General features: G+C 43.2%; 1 protein-coding gene across 1 annotated transcript; it reads right to left on the reverse strand.

Annotated features, from left to right (window-relative positions):
- On the reverse strand, positions 1 to 21,682 carry NRIP3 (nuclear receptor interacting protein 3). Its single transcript, XM_014844200.3, has 7 exons — positions 21,442 to 21,682; positions 7,457 to 7,618; positions 6,847 to 6,929; positions 4,505 to 4,644; positions 3,790 to 3,842; positions 3,579 to 3,676; positions 1 to 3,022 (listed from the first exon to the last, which is right to left on the reverse strand). The coding sequence occupies exons 1-7, from the start codon at positions 21,595 to 21,597 to the stop codon at positions 3,007 to 3,009; spliced, it is 708 nt and encodes a 235-aa protein (XP_014699686.1). The 5' UTR covers positions 21,598 to 21,682; the 3' UTR covers positions 1 to 3,006.
- Positions 21,683 to 22,078: the final 396 nt, after the last annotated feature.

Here is a 22,078-nt window from a genome sequence, read left to right on the forward strand (position 1 = left end):
CACAGAGGGGAAGATTTCACTTTATTGTTACATCAATCTCACAAAGAAACCCAACACAGCCAGAAACACTGAGCAGATAAAGTGCCAATGCACAGGCCTGGCAACAGAAGGAGGGAGGAATCCAGTTCATCTCCTCCATGTCCCCAGCCAGGAAAGATATTTCTACTATACAAGAGTGAGGGCCTCTGACATACCAAGCAATCCATTCTATAGACACTTTGAACTAAAGAATAGAAAATCTTACCAAGTGGGGTCCATGCAGGGCAAGGAAATAGAAAAGTCAGAAAACATTTGTTCCTCAAATAAGTCAGGCATAAAAATACCAAATGACAAAAACAATATTTTTCAAACTCCCTGTATTTGAGATGGACATCTAATAAGGAATGAGAGGGGTACCAGTTCTACAGGGTTACTTTTGCTACTGCCTGTCTTCAGAACTGTGACTTGGGTAGACACTTGCTTCCCACACCCTCAATCAGACGCCCCAGAGAGAATTTTCTAGGATTCTGGGAAGAACTGACCTTACCTGTTTACCTTGCCAGCCCTTGAAAAGTAGATCCAGTGCTCCCTCATGAATATCAAGGCGGTATGGGCTATCAGAGTAATCAACTTGGCAGTATTTAAAGACGATTAATAAAGCTCAAGACTTCCCATAATTATCTTTAGACATTTTTAGGTACCTCTATTAAGCCTGAGGTTTAAAGCACAATTATTTGGTTAGTGAATTCAAATGATTTGACTGCATTTAGTGAGATTATGATGCCCTAAGTTCAGATCACCCCAATTGTTTCTATTCCAAAATTGGAAAATTACTGATTCTCAGAGGCCTGAAAGATCACCAAGGCCATCTGATCATCCCTCTGATGCCATATAATCCTGAACTCAAAGAGCCAGAATCAGTCACATCTTTCTAGTACCTGAGAATTCCTGCCTCACTTGGTCCACAGGGAATCCAAATAAAGATAAACCAAGGCAAGGAACTTCCAACGTGCCTCACTTGTGGCCAAGAGTCAGGGCTTGGCATGGAACTTTCAACTAGGGAAGGAAGGGGTGAAGTATTTCAATTCAGTCCTAGGAGAAGAAGCAGGCCAAAGTGGTGCCATGATAGGGTGGGGAGGAGAATGGAAAGGCCTCAATGGAAAGGTGCAGGTCCCCCCTGAATAAGAAAATGGGGTGGAGTTGGAGGGAGCACTGAAGGCTGGTAAGCTGGGATCACCCCCAATGAGCTTGAGATGCGGCCTCTATTGTTGCTGTGCTTAGTTTTCTATCTTGCTTCCTCTTTGGGGACTGATAGGAAGGGAGCCAGGGATGATCCAGTGCCAGCTGGCTGCAGTGCGGCTGCCTAGCTGTTCAAATGGGGGTCACCAAGTTCCCAGTCTTTAGGGAGCTTCTATAAAGCTGAAAACATTCAGAGTTCCAAAGAGTTGTTTGGGACAGTAGCTGAACACTAGATGAGGTTGCTGGTGGAACCTGGCAAAATTCAAAGTGGGATCCATTAAATACTCTGGGAACTACTGCTGTGAACCAAGGGAAGACTTGGGAATCTCTTAAAGGGATATCCACAGCTGGCTATTTTTTTTGACTTCTCTGAGCACTTCTACAACTAAATTGAAGGAGAGAGTCCATTATAGTTATCTTTGTGCCCAAACTGACACCCTAACAAAAAGCTTCAAGAAACTCCTGTGATCTCCAACCCTTTGAGATGGGTCAGGAAATATTGGGCAGTCAGAAAAGTTGTCCTTAATACTGCCAGCTCCTGCCCTGCCTCTTTCCTTGTACCAGGACAGAGGTGAGTTTCTCAACCCTCAGTTCCTTGCCTGGAAGTTTCACTTCTGACCTCCATCCCAGAAAGGATTCCCTTGGTAGGCCTTCCCACCAACTGATTCTACCTGGCACTCCCTTCTATTTTGGACCTACTCTGGGTTTTTTCATCTCCTTTCCCTTCTCCTCTTCCCAGCTACTTGAATCTGCGTCAGACAAATAACAAGATAGGCAGAAACACTGACTGGATCTTGGGGGTATCAGTGTCTGAGAGTGATGGCTAGATTACTCACTGAAGCCTTCAGTTCCATCTCAGAGAGTGATTAATGTTCTATCTGTGGTTCCTTCCACCTGCTCCCCTGAAAGAATTCAACGTGAGACACCATCTCATTCATCTTTGTACTCTTGGCTTCTAGGCACCAAGAAAGGGCCTAAATGTGACAGTTAGAAGCAGGGGGCTTTTAGTGGGCTTAGCAAACAGCAAAGAGGGCTACTCAGATCCTTCTAACATCCATTCCCAAAGCATATTCTTCCCCTTGCCTCCCTTTTCACAAACCCTCACCTCTTCATCCTCCTCTCACGGCTTGAAGAAAAATGCAGCAGCATGAGAGAATGAACATATAGCTTTGGCTTGTCAGGTCTGAGTTCTAAGTCTCTTTTTCCATTGACTTTGTATATAAGCTTACACAATTCACTTGCCTCTCTGGACCTTTGAATGAAAGGATTAGACTAGATAATCTCTCTGGGTTCTTTCAGATCAATTCATACTTGAGAAATCAATGAATGACTTAGAAGAAACTAATTCTGAGACATAGGTATACTGCACCTCTTTGAAACAGCTGAAGAAAGGTAAAGATCAGGTTCCTGTTTATTATACATTTTAGCTATAGGAAAAGAAGCAAGTGTATCTATGAAGAAATAGAACCTGGAAGCCCCTATACTTAACTAATAAAAGCAAATTCTTGGAAGAAGCAGAGAAATAGGCCATTAGTGAGACCTGGCAGTGTCAAAAGGGTCTATAAATCAAGTGATTGAAGGAGTAAAAAACAATGGCTATAACCAGACAATATCTCTAAGCACAGACTAAAGTCTAGAGAGGTCTGGGTGGGAAGGAGCCCCTGGAGCTTCTATTAGAGGAGAGGACTTGGTCCACGGCCAGTTGCTACTGCATTTGGTTCAAACTCAGTTTCCTCAATCTGTCAACCTGGCGTGTGTGCATACGTGCAGACATGCTGCAGGCTGTAGTTATGCTTCTGAAGTGCTGAAATGAGAAAGAAATAGAAGAAATGATACCAAATTCAAAGAAGTTAGGCTGTAGGCAAGTACAATTTTAGTTTACAAAAGCTACTCATTTTCCCCACCACTCTGTGCAGTATCATCACTGCTCATTCTTTTTTTTTTTTTTAGGAAGATTAGCCCTGAGCTAACTGCTGCTGATCCTCCTCTTTTTGCTGAGGAAGACTGGCCCTGAGTTAACATCTGTGCCCATCTTCCTCTACTTTATACGTGGGACACCTACCACAGCATGGCTTGCCATGCAGTGCCATGTCCGCACCCGAGATCCAAACCGGTGAACCCTGGGCTGCCAAAGTGGAACGTGTGCACTTAACCGCTGCACCACGGGGCCGGCCCCTCTCTGCTCATTCTGAAATGTGAGCTAGAGAGTTTCTGTAGGATGATGAACTCTGGGGGTGGGGAGAGGGGTACCTGTGTATGACTGAAGGCCAAAGGCAGGACACAGCCCAATATCCTGTGTGAGAAACCCTCCAGATAATGACAAATGGATTTGACTTGACCTGACCCATTTGGGCACTTACTTGTCTTCATTCAAGGAAACTGTCTCCACAAAAGGGATTTCTTCTTTCTTGTCTGTCTTCCCCATGATCAGCCGGTGCTTATCCAAGTTTATGATGCACTAAAAACAAGAGCATCACTGGTCACTGTCTGTGATCCCACTATGGGGTTTCTGTGTAGGAGGAGGCCTGCCTCAGGGAGGAAGTACCAAAGGGAGAGTAGAATCCATCCTACCTTCAGAGATCGGAGCGTCTGGAGGCCAAGGGACAAGTTTTTCTCACTGTCCTCTAACAAAAAAATAATTAAGATTTAGCCATTTCCATGCTGGTTTAGAAGTCAGCCTTATTGCCATTAGGTTCCATCCAACCTTTCATGCATCCATCCATCCAATAAACATGTGTTAAGCATCTGTTATAATAAGTAATTTTCCAAGATCACTATAGCTAAAAGGTGATAGAGCCAACACTCAAACCCAGGTCTTTTTAACTCTAAAGGACAAAGGCCTTTAGACAAAAAACAGGAACTTAAGAGTAATCTAGAATAGAGTACATGAGGGAAAATATAGGCGATGGTGGGAATTATTAAGGGGTTTGTGGCAAAGGAGTAAGAGGATCTTGCCCTCTACCTCCAACTAGTTCATGGAAAGCTCTCAGGGGCCATTTTCACCAGCACACAAAAATATTTGTTTACTTGCCCCTTGATTTTTTTTTTAATCATGAGTTACACACTTTTTTTCTGAGTGATTCTCAACATGTCTTGAATGTAGCTCAGGGCCCATCTGGTACTTTGGAGGGCAAAAATTGGGACAAGGTCTAAAGCACAGAGAAGTGGAAACCTGGGATTTTGAAGAAGGAAATATTTATAAGCATGAGATCTCATGAGGGTGTGGTGCACGTAAGGAGAGAGTTTACATTAGGGGTCCATACATCCAGTCCCCAATTCTACTCACCAACCACAGCTGCTGCGCAGTCCAGGCGGAGGGAGCCCAGTGTGATCGCTAGGTGCTCAATATGGCCCACCACTTTCAGATGCCGGGGTAGAGAAAGCTTCTCTCCTTCATGCTTGTGAGATTTAACATGTTCCTTCAGTCTGCACCAGAGAGGATGATATCAGAATCCCCTTGGCAGAGGTTTCTGGTGGAATTTAGCAATGCTACATTCTGACTCACAGTTGGAATTTTCCAGGGATTAATTTACCAAAAAAAGTGCTAGCCAGCCTATACTTCTTGTTTCAGCACTTTGTCCTAAACATGCCAGGGGATATGAAAAACTAAAGATTCAGCTCCTGGTCTCAAAAAGCTATGTCACTCTCTGCACTGGTGAAAGATGAGAGTTGACATACTCAGAGAATCCTATTCTGCATCCTAACACCCCCACCCATGTGCAAGGCAGTTTAGTTAACAAGTCCTTTTACCCATCTGTGAGTAACAGATCTCAAAGAGGGCAAGTTAATCTTTTTTTTTTTTCCTTTTTCTCCCCAAAGCCCCCCGGTACATAGTTGTATATTCTTCGTTGTGGGTCCTTCTAGTTGTGGCATGTGGGACGCTGCCTCAGCGTGGTTTGATGAGCAGTGCCAAGTCGCACCCAGGATTCGAACCAATGAAACACTGGGCCGCCTGCAGCAGAGCGCGCGAACTTAACCACTCAGCCACAGGGCCAGCCCCAGGGCAAGTTAATCTTAATTTTAGAAGATGCTTTGTTCAATGTCTAATTTTCTCTTTGTCTTTTCTATTTTAGTCTATCCTCATCAGTTAGGCTATAAGGTTAGTGGAGGCAGGTATTTATTTGATAAGTGCATTGATATTGGTATCAGCAAGGAATATTGGGGACAAAGTCCTAACTAATTTAACTTGTCTGTGCAGGGGAAGCAGGAAAGGAACAGCACCAAGGTTTCACACAGTTATGTAAGCTGACTGGAACAGCTAACACCCAAGCTATTATGGGTTGGTGGATAAATACTTAATTATGGACTGTCTGTGCCAATACTTCTGCTTTACTCCATTTCCTCTCTTTTGGTGTTACAGCCCATCCAAAAGAAAAATAATTGCAGTTTTACAGATGGTTATTAATTCCTCTGGAATCATGGCAGTCTGCTGCCTAATTATGTACCAGGACGTTATTAGTCTTTCCGGAAACATGATGGTGCACTCTCTCTCATCTCTTCACCACATAAAAAAGCTCAGGATTCTTCCCACAGGAGCACTTGTGGTCTGGACTCCCCCCAGCATCCTAAATAGCAATGTACAAAACCCACAGAGCCAGCCTGAAGGAGTCACAGTGATGGTGAGGACAAGGTAGAAACAAGAAGGAACAGATCATATGGCAGAGGTCACTGATTATACAAATCAAGCTTTAAGCAAGTCCTACCTAAGAATATGGACATCTTGAAAGTAGCTTAAAATGGTCCATTATATCTACCCTAGTGATTGTTTCAACACAGAGATTTGGGCTGGGGAACGATTTGTTGGACTCAGGGCTAGAAAAGTGGAAAGGGATACTGGGTTGATCCTCCCAGTTCTGGGCTAGACCTCAGGGCTCATCTGGTACTTAGAAGGAAACAGAAGGAAGAAGGAAAGAAAGAAAAGTACAGATTGAGTGAAAAGGAGGAAAGATACAAAATGGCTTTCTCTGACTAAAAGAGGGAGAACCCAATTCCAGCTGTTAGAGAACAAGACTTTCAACATATGAGGTGTCTGCTTTGCACCCAGTCCCCAGCAGGGGCAGCAATAATATCTGATTTCACATGTTCTTCACAGGGAGGAAAGGCACTAAGAAACTACTGTTAATCACCCTATGATGGTTCAGGCCCAGCACCAATAGCAGCCCTATTCCAAGTTCTGACTGATGCTTTGTGGACAGGCAGCGTGGCCTCCAGAAGGACCCCGAGTAAGCTAAGGCCAACCACATCCCTGCTTTTCCTCACCTAGTGTATACCAAGAGGACAGCTCCTTCTAATCTGTTGTCTGGGCAGGGCACAAATCAGGATCAGGGCACAGCCTCAAAGAGCCAAGGATCTCACACTCTCATTCCAGAGCCCAAAGGTCTTTATTCAAAATTCAGTAGGTGGGAGTTAATGGAAAGCCTGAGGCTTTCCTGGCTCACTGATTTCTCTCAGGTGCCTGAGAACCCACCATTCTGCCCCTTTAATAAGTACTGGTTCCAGCTGATATCTGAGCTCTGCACACTTCTCTTGGAGCCTCTGTGGAGACCCTCACTGTCTCCAACCTCAAAACAGATTCAGGCAAAGAGTGCATTAGCATCTGACTTCCACCCAGCACAAGTGGCTACTTACCCCAGTCTATCCACACAGGCTGAAGAGATGAGATTATACTGACAGCCTGTGTCAACCAAGGCTTTCACATCCTTTCCAGCACACTGTGGAGAGAAAACGTACTGTTCAGCAGGAGCCAGAGAAGCAAAAGGGAAAGAAGATCCAGGGAGCAAGCAGCAGATGCCATATGAAAGGCAGGGTTGGAGAGCATCCTCACAGCTATGGGTTGGTAGCATCCCATCTTTACTCATGGCTGAGCCTCCTTTGAGAGGTTCTTTTTCTTCTGAATCTAGAGCTGACAGAGGATCCCAAAGGACTTGGGGCGTTTCATTCTATATACCAAGTAGCTCTGAATTTTGTGTGTGTGTGTGTGTGTGTGTGTGTGTATCACATACCCCTTTGCAAGTCTCATGAAAACCTTGGTCCTTTTTCCCATAAAGATGCACATGCATCAAAATATTACATACACTTCTTGTGTTGTATGGAGTCCCCCCTTGAAACTCATTTATGAATTCCATGATAAGACCCATACTCTATACAGTTTGGAGAAGAGGGCCCCCCTTTTGGCATAATAATGGGCCCAAATCCTACTCTCCAGAAAACCCTGGAAAAGCTGTTCTCAGAACATTACCTGGCAAGAAACCAAAATCATGTCATCATCCTCAGACTTCTTTAGTCCCTCAGACTTCGCCTGATTGAATTTGTTGGTCTTGGAGGCCCAAGGGATACGACTGCTTCGGAGCTTCGACAGGTTGGTTTCCATGAGGCGCCTCTGCAGAATGTTATGAGGTTGCTTGGGGAATAGAAAGCAGAGGTTTCTTAGAGACAGGTCATCTCCCTCTTCTCCCATTGTCCCCCACAGAAATAATGAAGGAGCCTCACATAACTGAGCTCTACTTTTGCTTCTTATTTATTCTTCCGTCAAGTAGGGACTTCACTGGCACTGTCAGAGCGGGTACTATAAACCAATTTGCAGTAGGCCACTGAATGAATGAAAGAACAAGATGGGACACCGGGAAATGTGGATAGGGCCAATGAATATTCTATGGCTAAAGAGAACTGAGGGACCCTTGTGACTTGAACCACCTAGGCCTGCTGCCTTCCCTCCCCTTACACGGGCATTTTAGGAGAAAAGTGGCCTTAGTCTAAGTAGAATAGTATATCTTCCCAGATGACTTACAGAAGGGGCAGCTCATTCTCCCAGGCCAAAGAAACCTACCAAGCACTGGTTGTCAGAAGCTCTGCCTACTTCTATTTCAAGTCTCACTCCTTTACAGTCTTATCTTTTGGACCCCGTCTGCATATGCCTTGGTGGCCTGGCTCTCCTGTGGGCTGAGTCACCCATGGGGTGGATAGACTGGGAAGACAGGAATTCATACCAGCTGAGTAAACCTCTCAGAGACATACTTTGTAACCTGGCAGAACCCACAGGAATCATCCTTACTGACATCCTCCGGACCTCAAGGAGCATAAGGCAACTCCCGCCATATGCTTGTCATCCATTCCCCCTCTCTTCAATGGGCCAAAAAGTGGGAGTATAAAAGGGGCAGAGACTGACCAAGAAGCAAGGGATTTAATTAGACTTTATCTGTGTCAGGAGAATTAGAATAATTAGACCTTATCTGTGCCAGGCTATCTAATGTTAGGAAGCAGAACGAGGAATATGAATTCAAGTCTGCCTTTGATAGAGCTTAGGAGAATTCCTAGCACAGACATATCCATGCTCTACTGTTTCTACCCAAAGTGGCCTCCAGAAAGTATAAGCTACTTCTTGATAAGAAGTCATTTCACCTGAGAAATTTCTACACACAAGCATATTATTCTCTGTTTACAATAATATTTAAAATCCTTCCAAGTATAGAGTCTAGCCACAAGTTTCCACGTAACATATACCAGATGGCACACCAATTCTAGGGGGAAGAGTCCAGAGCCCAGAACCTTCCCAGGGAAGGGGGTAGAACTAAAGAAGGTCTTCATTATCTGCCACCTTACAGATTTCTGAGGAAGAAGGGAGTCACAGCCATGACTCACTGTAACCCTGGTGAGGTGAAGAAATGGCTTCCCAAAATACACTGATTCTTGGCAAAGCAGATTCTAAATTAGTATCCTTGGGAAAAGGAGAAAGACAGGCACTTAAAAGAAAATGAGAGCTTCTTAACTTGATAAGGAGCTAGAGGAAGTGCTGACTCTGTTAGATTTCTTGATGTGACACTGGGAGAATGCTGTGCTTCTCAAAAGAAACAGAAATTCTTCATTCTTACCTCTTTCACTAATAAATCTGGATTCCTAGCTCAAGTCACACTAAAGCAGGGTGTTTGTTTCTGTCAAGTCCATGCTTAGCAGGACCAACTAAGATAAGTTGGATTTGTAGAACTGAAGATTGGAAGGGATTTCAAAGGCCATCTAACCAAAGCCCTCCTCACCAAAAGTTTGGGGCTTTCCTTCTACACTGGTCTTGCTGAATACCACTTTACCTGGTTACTCTTAATCTTGCAGAGAAGTCTAATCATCACTGGACAGAGGCGGCAAACGAGGGAAGTTTTCAAATCATTTTTCTTGAAGACATCTCTCTTCTGAATTTTCCTCCCCTCCTATTGGACCCTTCCCCTACAGACTACGAAACATACTCCAAGTTCTCACATTGGGGAGAAAACTCCCCCACATAACCTCAGACGCTGCCTCCTCAACTCTACATCCTCCTCTAATCACACCCTTGTCTTGGTCTTTTTAAAAAAAGTCAAAATCACTATGTCTATTTCCTGATATCCTATATTATCTTCACTGAGATTACTTCTGATCCTACAACACCAATAATGATCTCTTAATTTCCAAATCTGATAGATATTTTTCAGCCTTCATTTTACTTGACTTCTCTAGGGCATTTGGCCCTGCTGACTATTTCTTTATTTGTTCTTTAGTAACCAAAAAACAAAATACATGCTTAATGTAAATTATTCAAATATCAATGAAGTACATAAAATTTTAAAAGAAAGCCTCCCCAACCTCTCAACCCCTTCTCAGTTCCACTCTCTACAATTAACAACCATTAAATTTAGAAGTGTAGCCTTCCCAAATTTTTTAATACATTTACAAACATAACAAAAATAAGATCATACTATAACACTGTCTAAAATTTTCTATTTTTAATATATGAAAAGCAATTTTCTATGTCAGTACATAGAACTCTCTTCAATCATTTTTATAAGTAAAAGTATTCATAGTATAGTTCAAGTGTTGAAAATTCATAGGCAATAAACCCATATGAACCTCAGAGATGTTTTTATGTGGTCATTTTATTATGCCTACATGTTTTAAATGACAGTATAATTGCACATTTACCTCTGCTCCCAACCAAGATATCACTAAAATGATAGTCAAGGAATAAGGAAGGCCTAAACCTACATGAACAAAGAGAACAGGAAAGAATCAACAACAAAAAAAGAGAGATGTTGACACAATTTTGGAATTTGAAAAGCAGACAGAAAAGTGGTAACTGACCTAGACCATTCCACTTCACAGAATGCTGGAAGTGCTCATCAAAACCCATGTTCTCCTCTTCTTTCTGGGCAGACACCCAGCTTATGTTTCCCAGCCTTCCTTGCAGTGAAGCATGCCCATATGACCGAGTTCTAGCAAAGAGAATGTGAGTAGAAGTGACATGCACCACTTCTAGACCTGGCCCATAAAAATCTCCCGTGCACACTTCTCCATATTCTTTTCCTCTTCTGACTGGCTGGAATGGAGATGCCCCTTAGGGTAACTTTCTTGGAGTCGCGTGTTGAAGACAGAAGAGCCACTGTCAGCCTGCATCCCTAAATAACTACATAGAAGAGGGCTGTCTTGCTGACCTTTCCAGCAAAACTGGACCTTTCCAGTCAAACTGTTGAGTAGCAGTATCACTGTTACTCAAGAAAAAATAAACTATTATGTTTGAGCTATTACACATTTCGGGGTCTAGCTTTAAAAGCAGTTTTTCTATTCAAACTGAAATCCTGGAAAGGCTGAGGAGTTAGAGGTATTACAACCTCTACATTTGGAGGGCACAATAAAGGTTGGAAATAGTGTACAGCCTGCATAAGACTCCCACTTGACCCAGACAACTGGGAAGAATGCCAGAAGTTTACTGTTTTTATAAGAGTAAATCGAAAGACTCTAGTTAGTTGATAGTTTGGCTAGGGTTAGAAATTATGTGCTGTCAGAGTTCTAGAAGAGCTAAGGGTGATGGTGGAGTGCCATACTAAGCCAGAACCGAAGGATGTGAGTTTAAAGGTTGAAAGGGCCCACACAATGAAAGAAAAAAGACCCATACCAACATTTCACATCTCTACGAATTTCTGCAATATCACGGATGACAAAGATTTCAAAAGCTTCCAAAGAGAAAAAGATCCAAATACAAAGGATTAGGAACCAGAAAAGCATAGGACTACTCAATGGTAACAATGGAAGCTAAATGACAATGGAATAATACTTAAAAAAATCTGACAATACATAATGTCTAAACCTAGCCAAACTATCAATCAAGTCTTAGGAAAGTTAATTCCCAGTCATCCTCAAGAAGTTATTGAAGGATATGATCCACCAAAGTAAGGGAAACCAATGATAAAAAAGCATAGGATCCAAGAAATAAAGGATCCAATAGAGAAGAGAGGGACAGGGAGTTCTGAGAATGGTGTTAAAAAAAAGTCTAGGATATAGGGTGTGTAGCAGGTCTTGAGAGCAACCAGGCCAAAATGAAATGGGATGATAGAGGGCTCCACGAAGGATGTTGCCAAGAAAAAAAAAAAAATGGGTCTGCTAGATCATCTACAGTTTTAAGGCACTTGGAGGAGATTTAAATTTTACAGAGAAAATGAAATAAAGAGAAAAAACAGCCAATTAATAATTTTGAGAAAAATAAATATTTGTATGTGAAAAGAAAAATAATTATAGTACATTATTTGACTCAGCTGTGAATAATATGAACATAGTCATAATAATGTAAGCAGTGAATGCTGATTTGACCCAAAACAGTCATTTAACAGAAGATTAGTATAAAAGGGGAGGGGACATGATGGGGAAAGGTGTCAGAGACTTAAACCCTTCTTATCTATTACAGTAGAAAATCAACAGATAATGGTAAAATCAATAAATCAAGAAATAGCAGTATCATCATTTACTTAGAAATATGGAGGTTCCTGATACAAGGAACAGTTTAAAATTTTTTAAAGTTTTAAGTGATATACATGTATTTTTTGATAAAAATAAAGTAAAAAATATACCCCATATATTAGGAAAACATTCAGCCACAAGAAAAGCCAATTTACAGTGGCTTAAAGGGAGGTGTATTTTTTCTCACATAAGAAGTCTGGAGGTAGGCAGCTGCTGGCAATAATTCAGCAGTTTAACAATTTCAGGGCTACTGTCTCTGTAATTCTCTTGGATATTCCCTCAGGGTCATATGATGGGTACCCCAGCTCCAGGCATTACATCCACATTCTAGGAATAAGAAAGGAGGAAGTGACTCTGTGCCATCTATCCTTTTTATCAGGAAAGCAAAGCTTTCCCAGAAGTTCCCTCAGTATTTTGCCTATATCTTCTTAGAATTCACATGGCCACTCCTAGCTGCAATGGGGCTTGGGAGAGAATTTAGCTTTTCTAATCTCTACAGAGGAGTCAGGCAGATAGAAAAGGCTGAGAATGGGTGATGATTTAGCTAACGGTGTCTGCCAAATCATGCAAAAACTGAAGTGTGCACACATGCACACAAACACCCCAACAATGTAACTAATTTAGGCAGGTATAATGCCAGGTTACCCTATGACCACCTTAGCACCTATGTTTTTACATCTGCCCTGCTTTCTGCATTTTAAAACAGCACATCCTCGGCAGACATTTGAGTTTCTGGTACAAACTTACCTCAATTTCTGTAACTACTAATGGACATATGGACATTTAGGTTGTTTCCACGTTTGCATTAGAAACAATGCTGCAGTAAAGTCAACATTCCATTTTTCTTGACTCTCCTCCACTGGCTTCTAAAACCACCTCTCTGTCTATTCTGCATCCATCTTTTACTGGTTCCTTTGCCTCTACTCATTTCTTAAATGTTAGTGTTCCTCATCGCTCTATCTCTGGCCCTTTTCTCAGTCTACGTTTCCTTTCAGGACAATCTTACCTACCTTCACGACATAAATTACTACTTTTATAATGATGTCTCTGTCTCATGCCCAGACCTCACTTGTGAGTTTTAGACCCACAGATCCAACTTCCTCTTTGAACTTCCCTACTTAGACATTCCACAGGCACTTTCAAACGTAACTTGTCCCACTGATCTTTCCCAGAAAACTTGTCCTTTCTCCCTTATTGTCTGTCTTGGTGAGTGAAATTCTGCCTCTTTAATACCTCACGGTTTCCTCTCCATTCCTACTGTTACTGCTAAGTTCAAGCAATCTCCAAAACATGCCGTTCGCAGTCTCCTTCCCCCACAGTGGTTCTCTCAACAGCTGCATCAGACACAAAATCTCCAACTTAGCATTTAAGATCTTCCACTAACCACCGCTCATCCTCCTTCCCAATCTGATCTTTAGTCTTCCATGAGACTTTCTACTTTCAGCAAATGACCGGTTGTCACATACTATCTTGGGCAAATCACTAATCTTTCTAAGCATTACTTTTCTCTAAGCCTCCCTTTCATCAGTAATAAAAGAGGCTTGAGCTCCAAAGTCCTATTCAGTGTTAACATTCTGGATTACACCCTTCCACCAACTTGGTAAAATGGCACCTCCATACTCCTACCCATTCTTGATTCTTTTCTTTCGCTAACCTTCCATCCCAAGTACTGTTGCTGCTTCTTCCAAAACATATCCGGACTCGATCTACTTCTCTTCGTTACTACCTCCAATCTAGTCCAAGCCACCATCATTCCTTTTCTCTCATACTTAAAAGTTTCGAAGTTTGTTAGACCTTAAAAACGCAATGTAACTTTAGTTGTCCTCATCCTCTAAGCTTTATTTTTATCTTAAGGCAATGGTTTTTTAAAATTGAGGTATAATTGACAGATAACCCTATTTCAGGTGTATAACATAATGATTCCATATTTGTATACACTGCGAAATGAACACCATAAGTCTAGTTAACATCTGTCACCACACAGTTACAATTTTTTTTCTTGTGACTAGGACTTAAGATCTACTCTGTTAGCAACTTTCAAAAATGCAATACAGTTATTATTAACTACATTCACCATGCTGTACATTACATCCCCATGACTTATTTATGTTATAGCTGAATGTCTGTACCTTTTGACCCCTTTTCACTCATTTTGCCCCCATCCCCCGGCAACCACCAATCTGTTCTCTGTATCTATGAGCTTGGGTTTTTTTTTGAGTTTATTTGTTTTGCTTTTTAGATTCCACATATAAGTGAGATCATATGGTATTTGTCTTTCTCTGTCTGATTTATTTCACTTAGCATAATACCCTCAAGGTCCATCCATATTGTCACAAATGGCAAGATTACATTCTTTTTTTATGGCTGAATTGTATTTCATCGTGTATATATATACTACATCTTCTTTATCCATCCATCCATCGATGGACACTTTGTTTCTATACCCTGGCTCATCATTTCTTATCTGTACTGCAACAGGCTCCTAACTTGTCTTCTGCGTCTTCTTTCACCCTTCTCCAATTCATTATCTACAAGGAACCAGAGTGAGCTTTTAAAAATATGTCAGATAATATGTTTCCTTACTCAGAACACTTCAATGGCTTCCTATTGTTCTTCGAACAAAATTCAAACTTCTTACCACGGTCTACAGGGCTCTGCAGCATCTGGTCTCCGTCCATCCTTGCAACCTCTATATACATACCACTCTCCCCTTTATTCATTCACACTTCCTTACTCAAAAACTCTTTCCCATTCCAACGCCTTTGCACCACTGTTCCCTCTACTTAAATGTTCTCCCCCTAACACTTCAAAAAGTTAGCTTACTCTCATCTCAGGTCTCAGCTCAAATGTCACTTCATCAAAGACATCTTCCCTGACCATACTATTTAGAGTAGGTACCCCACCTCTGTAGTTACTAACATATCCCACTATTTCTTTCATAATAATTAGAAATCCACAATTATTTTGCTTATTTACTTGTTTACTATTTCACTCCCCCTCCTAGAGTGTTATTCCATAAGGGAAGAGACCTTGATTGTCTTGATCACAGCTGTATGCCCAGCTCTTGACATAGTACCAAAAAAACAAATCTCTATCCTTTAATTCATCAAATGCCTTTCTTGATTAACACCACCTAGTTCTTTCTCTCAGAATCCCTTCAATACTTCTACATTACATAGTTTGTACTACTTGAATTCCCACTCCTTGACTTTTGCTTTGTAAATTTGCTTAAGTGGCTTATTTTTATGTTTACTGAAATTTTGACTTTTCAAGGGCTGTCTTCTACTTTCCTGATGTCCTTCAACATATACACTAGCAATTAGCTAGACAGGTGCTGCAGGTACTCTGGTGGCCTTTTGGACATAACTCTCAAGTCATCCTCATGACATGGATCCTGCTTTACACTTTGGCTCAACAAGGCAAGTACTAACCTAAGCAGTCTCTGGTTCTCTACTGTTCCTGAAATGTGGCTGCTAAACCCTAACTGGGAACGTTCAAATATGGTGCTTTCATCATCGTCAGGAGCTTCTGAAGGAAATGGGTTCTACGGGCAGTGCTGTATTCTTGGTGGAAATAGCTGAGGTTCCTCAATGTGGCACCCAGTCTGCTTAAATACCTCTTCTAACCAGGCTTTAGAGTGAGAAGAAAAGTGAGGTGAGAGGAAACAGATTATACTGCAGGATGCCACAGAAGTACGCTTTAAACAAGCGTACTCCTTTATCCATGCTGCATTGAACGCAGACAGAATCAACCTAATGGAATGTTGTGGTCCACAGAATGGACCAGACTGGAAAACAGGGGGAATGACTGAAGTCTGCCTTCTTTGTAGCGTTTTACTCCCAGAGGAGAAACACAAGGTATCTAGCCAGTAATAGAGCCACAACTAGAACCACTTAGAAATAGGGGTCAGCAAATACGGCCCACAAACCAAATCCAGCCTGCTGACTATTTTTGTAAATAAAGGTTTACTGGAAGACAACCAACCCCACTCATTTACCATCTGCGGCTGCTTTTGCACTACAACAGCAGAGCTGAGTAACTGAGACACAGACTGCTCGGCTTGCAAAGCTGAAAACAGTTACTATCTGGTCCTTTACAGAAAAAGTTTGCCAACCCCTGACTTAGAGTACTGTTTAAAAATATATGTTTTGGAGTCAGACAGAGCTGAGTCCAAGATAGTAAATACTTGGTAGTACTTTTGTGAAGATTAAATGGGATGATCCAGGTGAAGCATTTAATACTGGGTCAGGTATAGAATATGCACTCAAATGTTAGTAAGTATATGTATGTGTATATATGTATTTTCAATTCTCAAGTTCAGCGTAAAATTGAAGCTGATTACCATTCACTTTTTTTCCTCCCTAAAAGGGCATAAAATCATCTGACTCCATTTTAGCCCTCATACACAATTTGTAGATAAACATGGATTCCTGACTGACTCTCATTTCGAGCCCAATATACATGTCTCTATCTGGCCTTGGAAATCTGAAAGAGCACTAATATCTGTGTCTTCTCTTTGTTTGATAGCTGGATATACAACATAAGACCCATTCTACCCCATGGGAACATAGGCAGGTTGTCCTTGGGTTTGCAGTTGTTCAAAAACACATGGGAATCTACCTAAGGCAGGGTGTCACATTGCCCCAGGCCTTCTGTGTTCTGTCTCTCTGCCTTTGCCTTGTGACCCAACGGACTTGTTATTTCAAAGAGAATAGCATTATTCCTGATTGTTATCTGCTTTGTGGATTGGTCTGAGACGGTGGTTTCTCAGCTGCCCATGGCAGGCTGTACTTGTGTTATAAAGGATTCACACACAGGCAGGGAATTGGACCAGATAAGCTATTAAGTTCTGCTTACTCTGAGGTTCATGAGGCAAACTCTGGAGGCAGCCTCCTCTCCATACCAACTCATAGTCAGTTGACTCACCAGAGAATGATGAAGCTGTAATCAGATGTTGGTCTCCATCACTATTGTCACACCAGGCCAAAATAATCACTTTTTCTACTGAACTCTTCTAGCTATTATTGACTGTAACACCTTGGCAACTAGTATAGGCTTCCTGGTGGTGTTATTTATCTTCTTGTGGAACTGTCTACTCAACAACTACACTTGACTAATTAACAGACATCCCTAACTTAACTTTTTCAAAAATCAAATTCCTGATTCTTATTCCCTATCCCCAACCTGCTCCTCCTGTGGTCTTACCCATTTCAGTAAATGACAACTTTATTCTTCCAATTGCTAGATCGAAAACCTTGAGGTCATTCTTGACTACTCTTTCTTTCAGACCCTTAATCTAATCCATCAACTAAACTTGTCAGATCTGTCTTCAAAATACATCCAGAACCTGATCTTTTCTTGTCCCCTTCACTGCTATTACACTGTTCTGAGCCACCTTCATCCTTCCCCTGGGGTACTGTATAACAGCCTCCTAATCAGTCTCCAGGTTTCTACTCTTGCCCTTCTACAGCCTAATCTGTACAGTAGTCTGAGCAATCTTTTTATAAAATGAGTCACGTCGTCCTTTTGCACAAAGTCTTCTGGTTTCCCATACCAGAGTAAAAGCCAAATATCTGTATAATGACCTATAAGGCCCTAAGTAGTCTGGCCTCCCACCACCTCCCTGATGTTATCTCCTATTACCCTCCTCCCTGCTCATTTGCTTTGGCCACAACGACCTTCTTCCAGTTCCTCAATCACATCAAGCACACTGACAATTCAAGCCTTTGTACTTACTGTTCCTTCTGCCTGGAATATTCTTCCCCAAGATATTTTGCTCTCTCATTTCCTTCAGTATCTCCTAAAGTGTAATCTTATCAGAGAGGCCTTTCCTGACCACCCTATATATAACAGAAGGCTCCACTCCACCCTACCCTGGTCACTGTACTCCCTATTTCCCTTACCCTGGTTTATTTTCTCCACGGCCCTGATTGCTACCTGATATATATTTACTTGTTTTTACTTTCTTCCTTCTCCCCCCAACAAGAATGCAAGTTCCATGAGGGCTGGAACTCTGTTTTGGTTCACTATTATATCTTCAATGCCTAGATAACTGCCTGACATGTAATAAGTGTCCAATAAATATTTGTGAAATAAATTAACTAATCTGACCTATCCTTCCCCCAATCTATAAACTTTTTGTAGAGGGAAACTTTGCTATCTTCTTCTTTATGCTCCTAGCACCTAGTGTTGTGTCTTGAATGGTGTTCAAATAATGTTTGCTATAATTAGGAGGCAATCACGGTTCTGAAAATCTTCAGTTTGTACCAGATCCTGGTGTTTTACTGGTATTTCATGCTCCTCTTCTAAGGCTTCAAAGTTCTCTGCTCCAAAACCTGCAGCATTATGAATGTCTTATGGCATTATGAATCTCTAGGGTACCAACCAGGCCTGCTCTAATTGACAGAGATTCTGATTAGGTAGATCAGATACTCAGAGTATAGGGCTAGTCATTTCACGGTCAGGTGGCTTTGCTGTGTTCTACCATCCTTCCCCTGGCCTTCATTCCTAATTCTAGTGAGTTTTGCTAAAGTATTTGGCTATACGCAGACTCAATCACAGATAGGAAAGCAAAGCTCTCTCTCTATTCCTGGACAAGTAAGGATAAGGCTTGATGGTCAGTAATATCATATAGAAAAGACAGCATATTATCCCATGACAGAACTGTTTTTAAAAATGAAAAAGTCCTTACCTCAAAGAGAAGAAAATTTATGAACCTGGTAGTAAGATAAAAGAAATTACAAGGGACAAAACTCCAAGGGTGGAGATTTTTTTTTCCTCCAGTCTCATTAACTTAAAAAAATAAAAATAAAATAAAATATTATTCACTCATATCTCTGATTTTTGTTCTTAATCTAATATAGAAGAAAATAGCACAAGATGAAAGGATAAACAAAATAAGAGAGCCAGACATGAGAAATAAGATTAATTTCCACAGCAGACTTTGTAGCAGCTAGCTACACACAAACAAGAATAGGGCAAAGGCACTTCCCCGGGGCCAAGAGAACAAGACCACATTTGATTGCCTGCAGATGCTCTTTGCCAATCCAAAAAGGTTGGCAGGCTGGTATCAAATAGGGAATGTTACAGAAACAGCATGGTAAAAGGCAGATAATTCAGAAAACCCAGCAGTATAATTCTAATACAGGTCACCAGTATGAGGAAAGCAACCCATAATCTTCTCACTGGCACAAACCCCAGAGTCAACTGAAACTAATTTGTCCTCTCCCCCATCTCCCTCTGGGGCCATCCCCTCCCTTTTCTTGTTCCATAGACCTATTCAATCATTTTGGCATCCTCAAAATTTCACTTCAGTGAGAGAAAATTGAGTCAGCACCAGTCTACACTACCAGATGGATAAAGTGAAGCAATAGAGTACTTCCAGGATTATTTCTAAGATTGTACTGAGGCAGCAGCATCAGTTCCAAGAGAGCTTAAGCACGCCACCTCACCCCAGTATACAGCTCTCCTAGCCCTATCAGTCTGCCTTGGCTTCTGCGACCTGTTCTAGCTCTTCTGTGCAATCATTTGCACATTAAAAGTGTGAGAACAGCAAGGGGGATATCAACCCCTTGGCAATGGTGGGGAAGAGAAAGTGTGAACCATGGTTCACAGTCTCACAGTAAACTGCTGTGTGTCACATCCATGGCAATAACCTGCTTCTGGAGGATGCTTCCTCCTTCCAGCCTACTGCCTATGTTCTATGCTACCAGCTCCTGTGTGGCTCAGCTGAGACAGACTAGAGTCAGAAAAGCAGATGGAATTCTTCCTACACAGGATGTAGTAGTATAAGGAAAACTAGGCAGAAGGATGGAGAGGCAGTTCCTCAGGGCTGGGGAACTCCTTGACAGCCCAGGACAACCGAAGGTCAATCCTGTCTTAAATCCAGCATGAAGGGAAGAAAAACATTCCATATTTTACTTATTTTCCTAACACTTCCCTCTTTATTGGTTCCTGAGGCTTCCAGGAACTAGGATTATTTTGGCCTGAAAGTAAGAAGACTTGGACCTGATTTGCTAAAAGAATCTAGACTGCTTTGAAGTGAAAGAAGGGCTGAAGAAGAGTTATCTCTTTTCTAGGAATATGTTTGTCACTCACCACTCTGAGTGAGCATGAATCAGACTGACTATCTTGTGGCTTGTGCAGGAAAAATACCTTTGCAAAAACAGAGCAAGATAACTGAGTAGACATCCCCTGCAGATAAATAACTAAAAATGATTGTCTATCACAATGTGGGAGGGCAAATCTGATATTGGTTATCTGTGCGTCATTAGAGTTGTTAAAAAAAAAAAAGGAAGTGGATTTAAAAGCTCTGCCCTCCACAGACATTTTGGGGCTGGAAATGTCAATTTCAGTGAACCAGGCTGACACCCCTCCTCTCCCTGCCAAATTAAACATACCAAAAGCTCAAAAACTACTGGAAAAATTATAGAGAGCATCTACTTCATTTAATAAACATTTGATTAATGTTTCATAAATTATTGCCAGGATGAATAAAGTGACCAAAATTCAAGAAAACAAGTAAACTACAAGAAAACTCCACATAAAACTACAAAGCTAAACATACATTTGGCCCAGCACCACTACAATGACTGAGGCATGAAAGTCAGATACAGTTCTTTAAACTAGTAACCCTTAGCCATCCCTCTCCCTCCTATAGATACAGGCTAAGCACGGTCTTTAAACCCAGACCTCCAGCGCTGGAGTTTCATCCTTCTTAACGCGAAGAACAACCCTGCTAGAAAAAAGCCTGCGCCAGCCCCACCTCCAGCTCCCCACGTTAGCTGCTCGGTGAGATGGAGCAGCCCGGCTTCCTCCCTCTATCCACTCTTTGGGGGTCGGAGTGGGGTAGGAGGAGGGATGAGAATGATGAAGAGATGCTTGCGGTTCAGCAAATCTTCGCGTTGGACCCTTTTTCTCTCTCCCCTCTCGGGATGGAAGGTCAAAGGTAGAGGAGACCAAAATCAAACGGACAAGTAGATTTTGCATAGGGGGAAGAGGAATTCAACAAGGGCATGTGGATACGGTGACTGCCCCAACCCCTGCTCCCCACTTCGTTCACTCCTTCTTCCACCCATTAGGAATGACCTCTGTCTGGGTCACAGGACCGGCCAAGCAGGCTGCGAGGCTCAAGCCCCATGCAGTCAAATTCGGTATTGCTGATAACGGGGAGGAAAGGCGACCTGAGGGTAAGAAGCAGGGCAGGGTCTCTTCTGCTGGGGAGGGAGACACACGACGGGAGGAGGCAGAGGGGAAGGGCGCGCGAGCTAGAAAAGCGACAACGGAATCGTGAGAGCTGAAGCAGGGGGACGCTGGATGGAGAGGACCCCGAAACAAAGCAATACATAGCGGGACAGCGGCGGGCGGGGGCCGGTGACTCAGTGAAAGCGGCAAGGGGCGGCCCGGGAGAGCGCGCAGCGCGAAGGGCGTCGCGCGGGGCTCCGAGGCGGGGGCGGCCGCGGGGCTCACCGTGTCCTTGGACGAGCCCAGCTTCTTGAGGCCGTCCAGGGGCAGCAGGTCGGCTGAGTCCTTGTGGATGAACTGCACGGCTTGCTTCATTCGGCGCTGCTGCCGCATGTCGGTCTCCTTGCGGCTGCCCTCGGTGAGCAGCCCTGAGTAAAACATCGCAGAGGCGCTCGCGGCCCGGCGTCCCCAGCCCCCTCCGCCCCCGGCCAGCCCTCAGCCTCGAGCTTCTCCAGCGCCGCAAGAGCCGCGCGCCGCGGCTTTTATAGCCGAGCGTGACGTCACGGGGAGCAGCCAGTGCGCGCGCGGGAGGCGGGGCCGGCACAGCGCCCCCGCTAGGCCTGCGGCTCCCGGACGTCGGCGTCCGCGTCAGCTGTCCTTCGCCCCGCCGGCCGGGGGTAAAGAACCGGCGAAGAAGGGCGGTGCTGGCAGGACTGACTCGGAGCGCCGAGGGTTTTCCTCGGCCGCTTTACCCCCCGCCCCTTCCCACTGTGGCTGCCCTGCATCCCCCGACCGGGATGGGGTGTGGGGGCCCAATGCCTGAGCAGCCTCTCCCACCCCAGCCGCCGCCGCCTCACCTGCCCACGCCGTGGCCGACCCGGGGACCACCGACAGCTGGGCCATACCCCGCGTCCTGCCGTCC

The sequence above is a fragment of the Equus asinus genome, chromosome 20, assembly GCF_041296235.1.
Source record: "Equus asinus isolate D_3611 breed Donkey chromosome 20, EquAss-T2T_v2, whole genome shotgun sequence".
Classification (NCBI taxonomy): domain Eukaryota; kingdom Metazoa; phylum Chordata; class Mammalia; order Perissodactyla; family Equidae; genus Equus; species Equus asinus.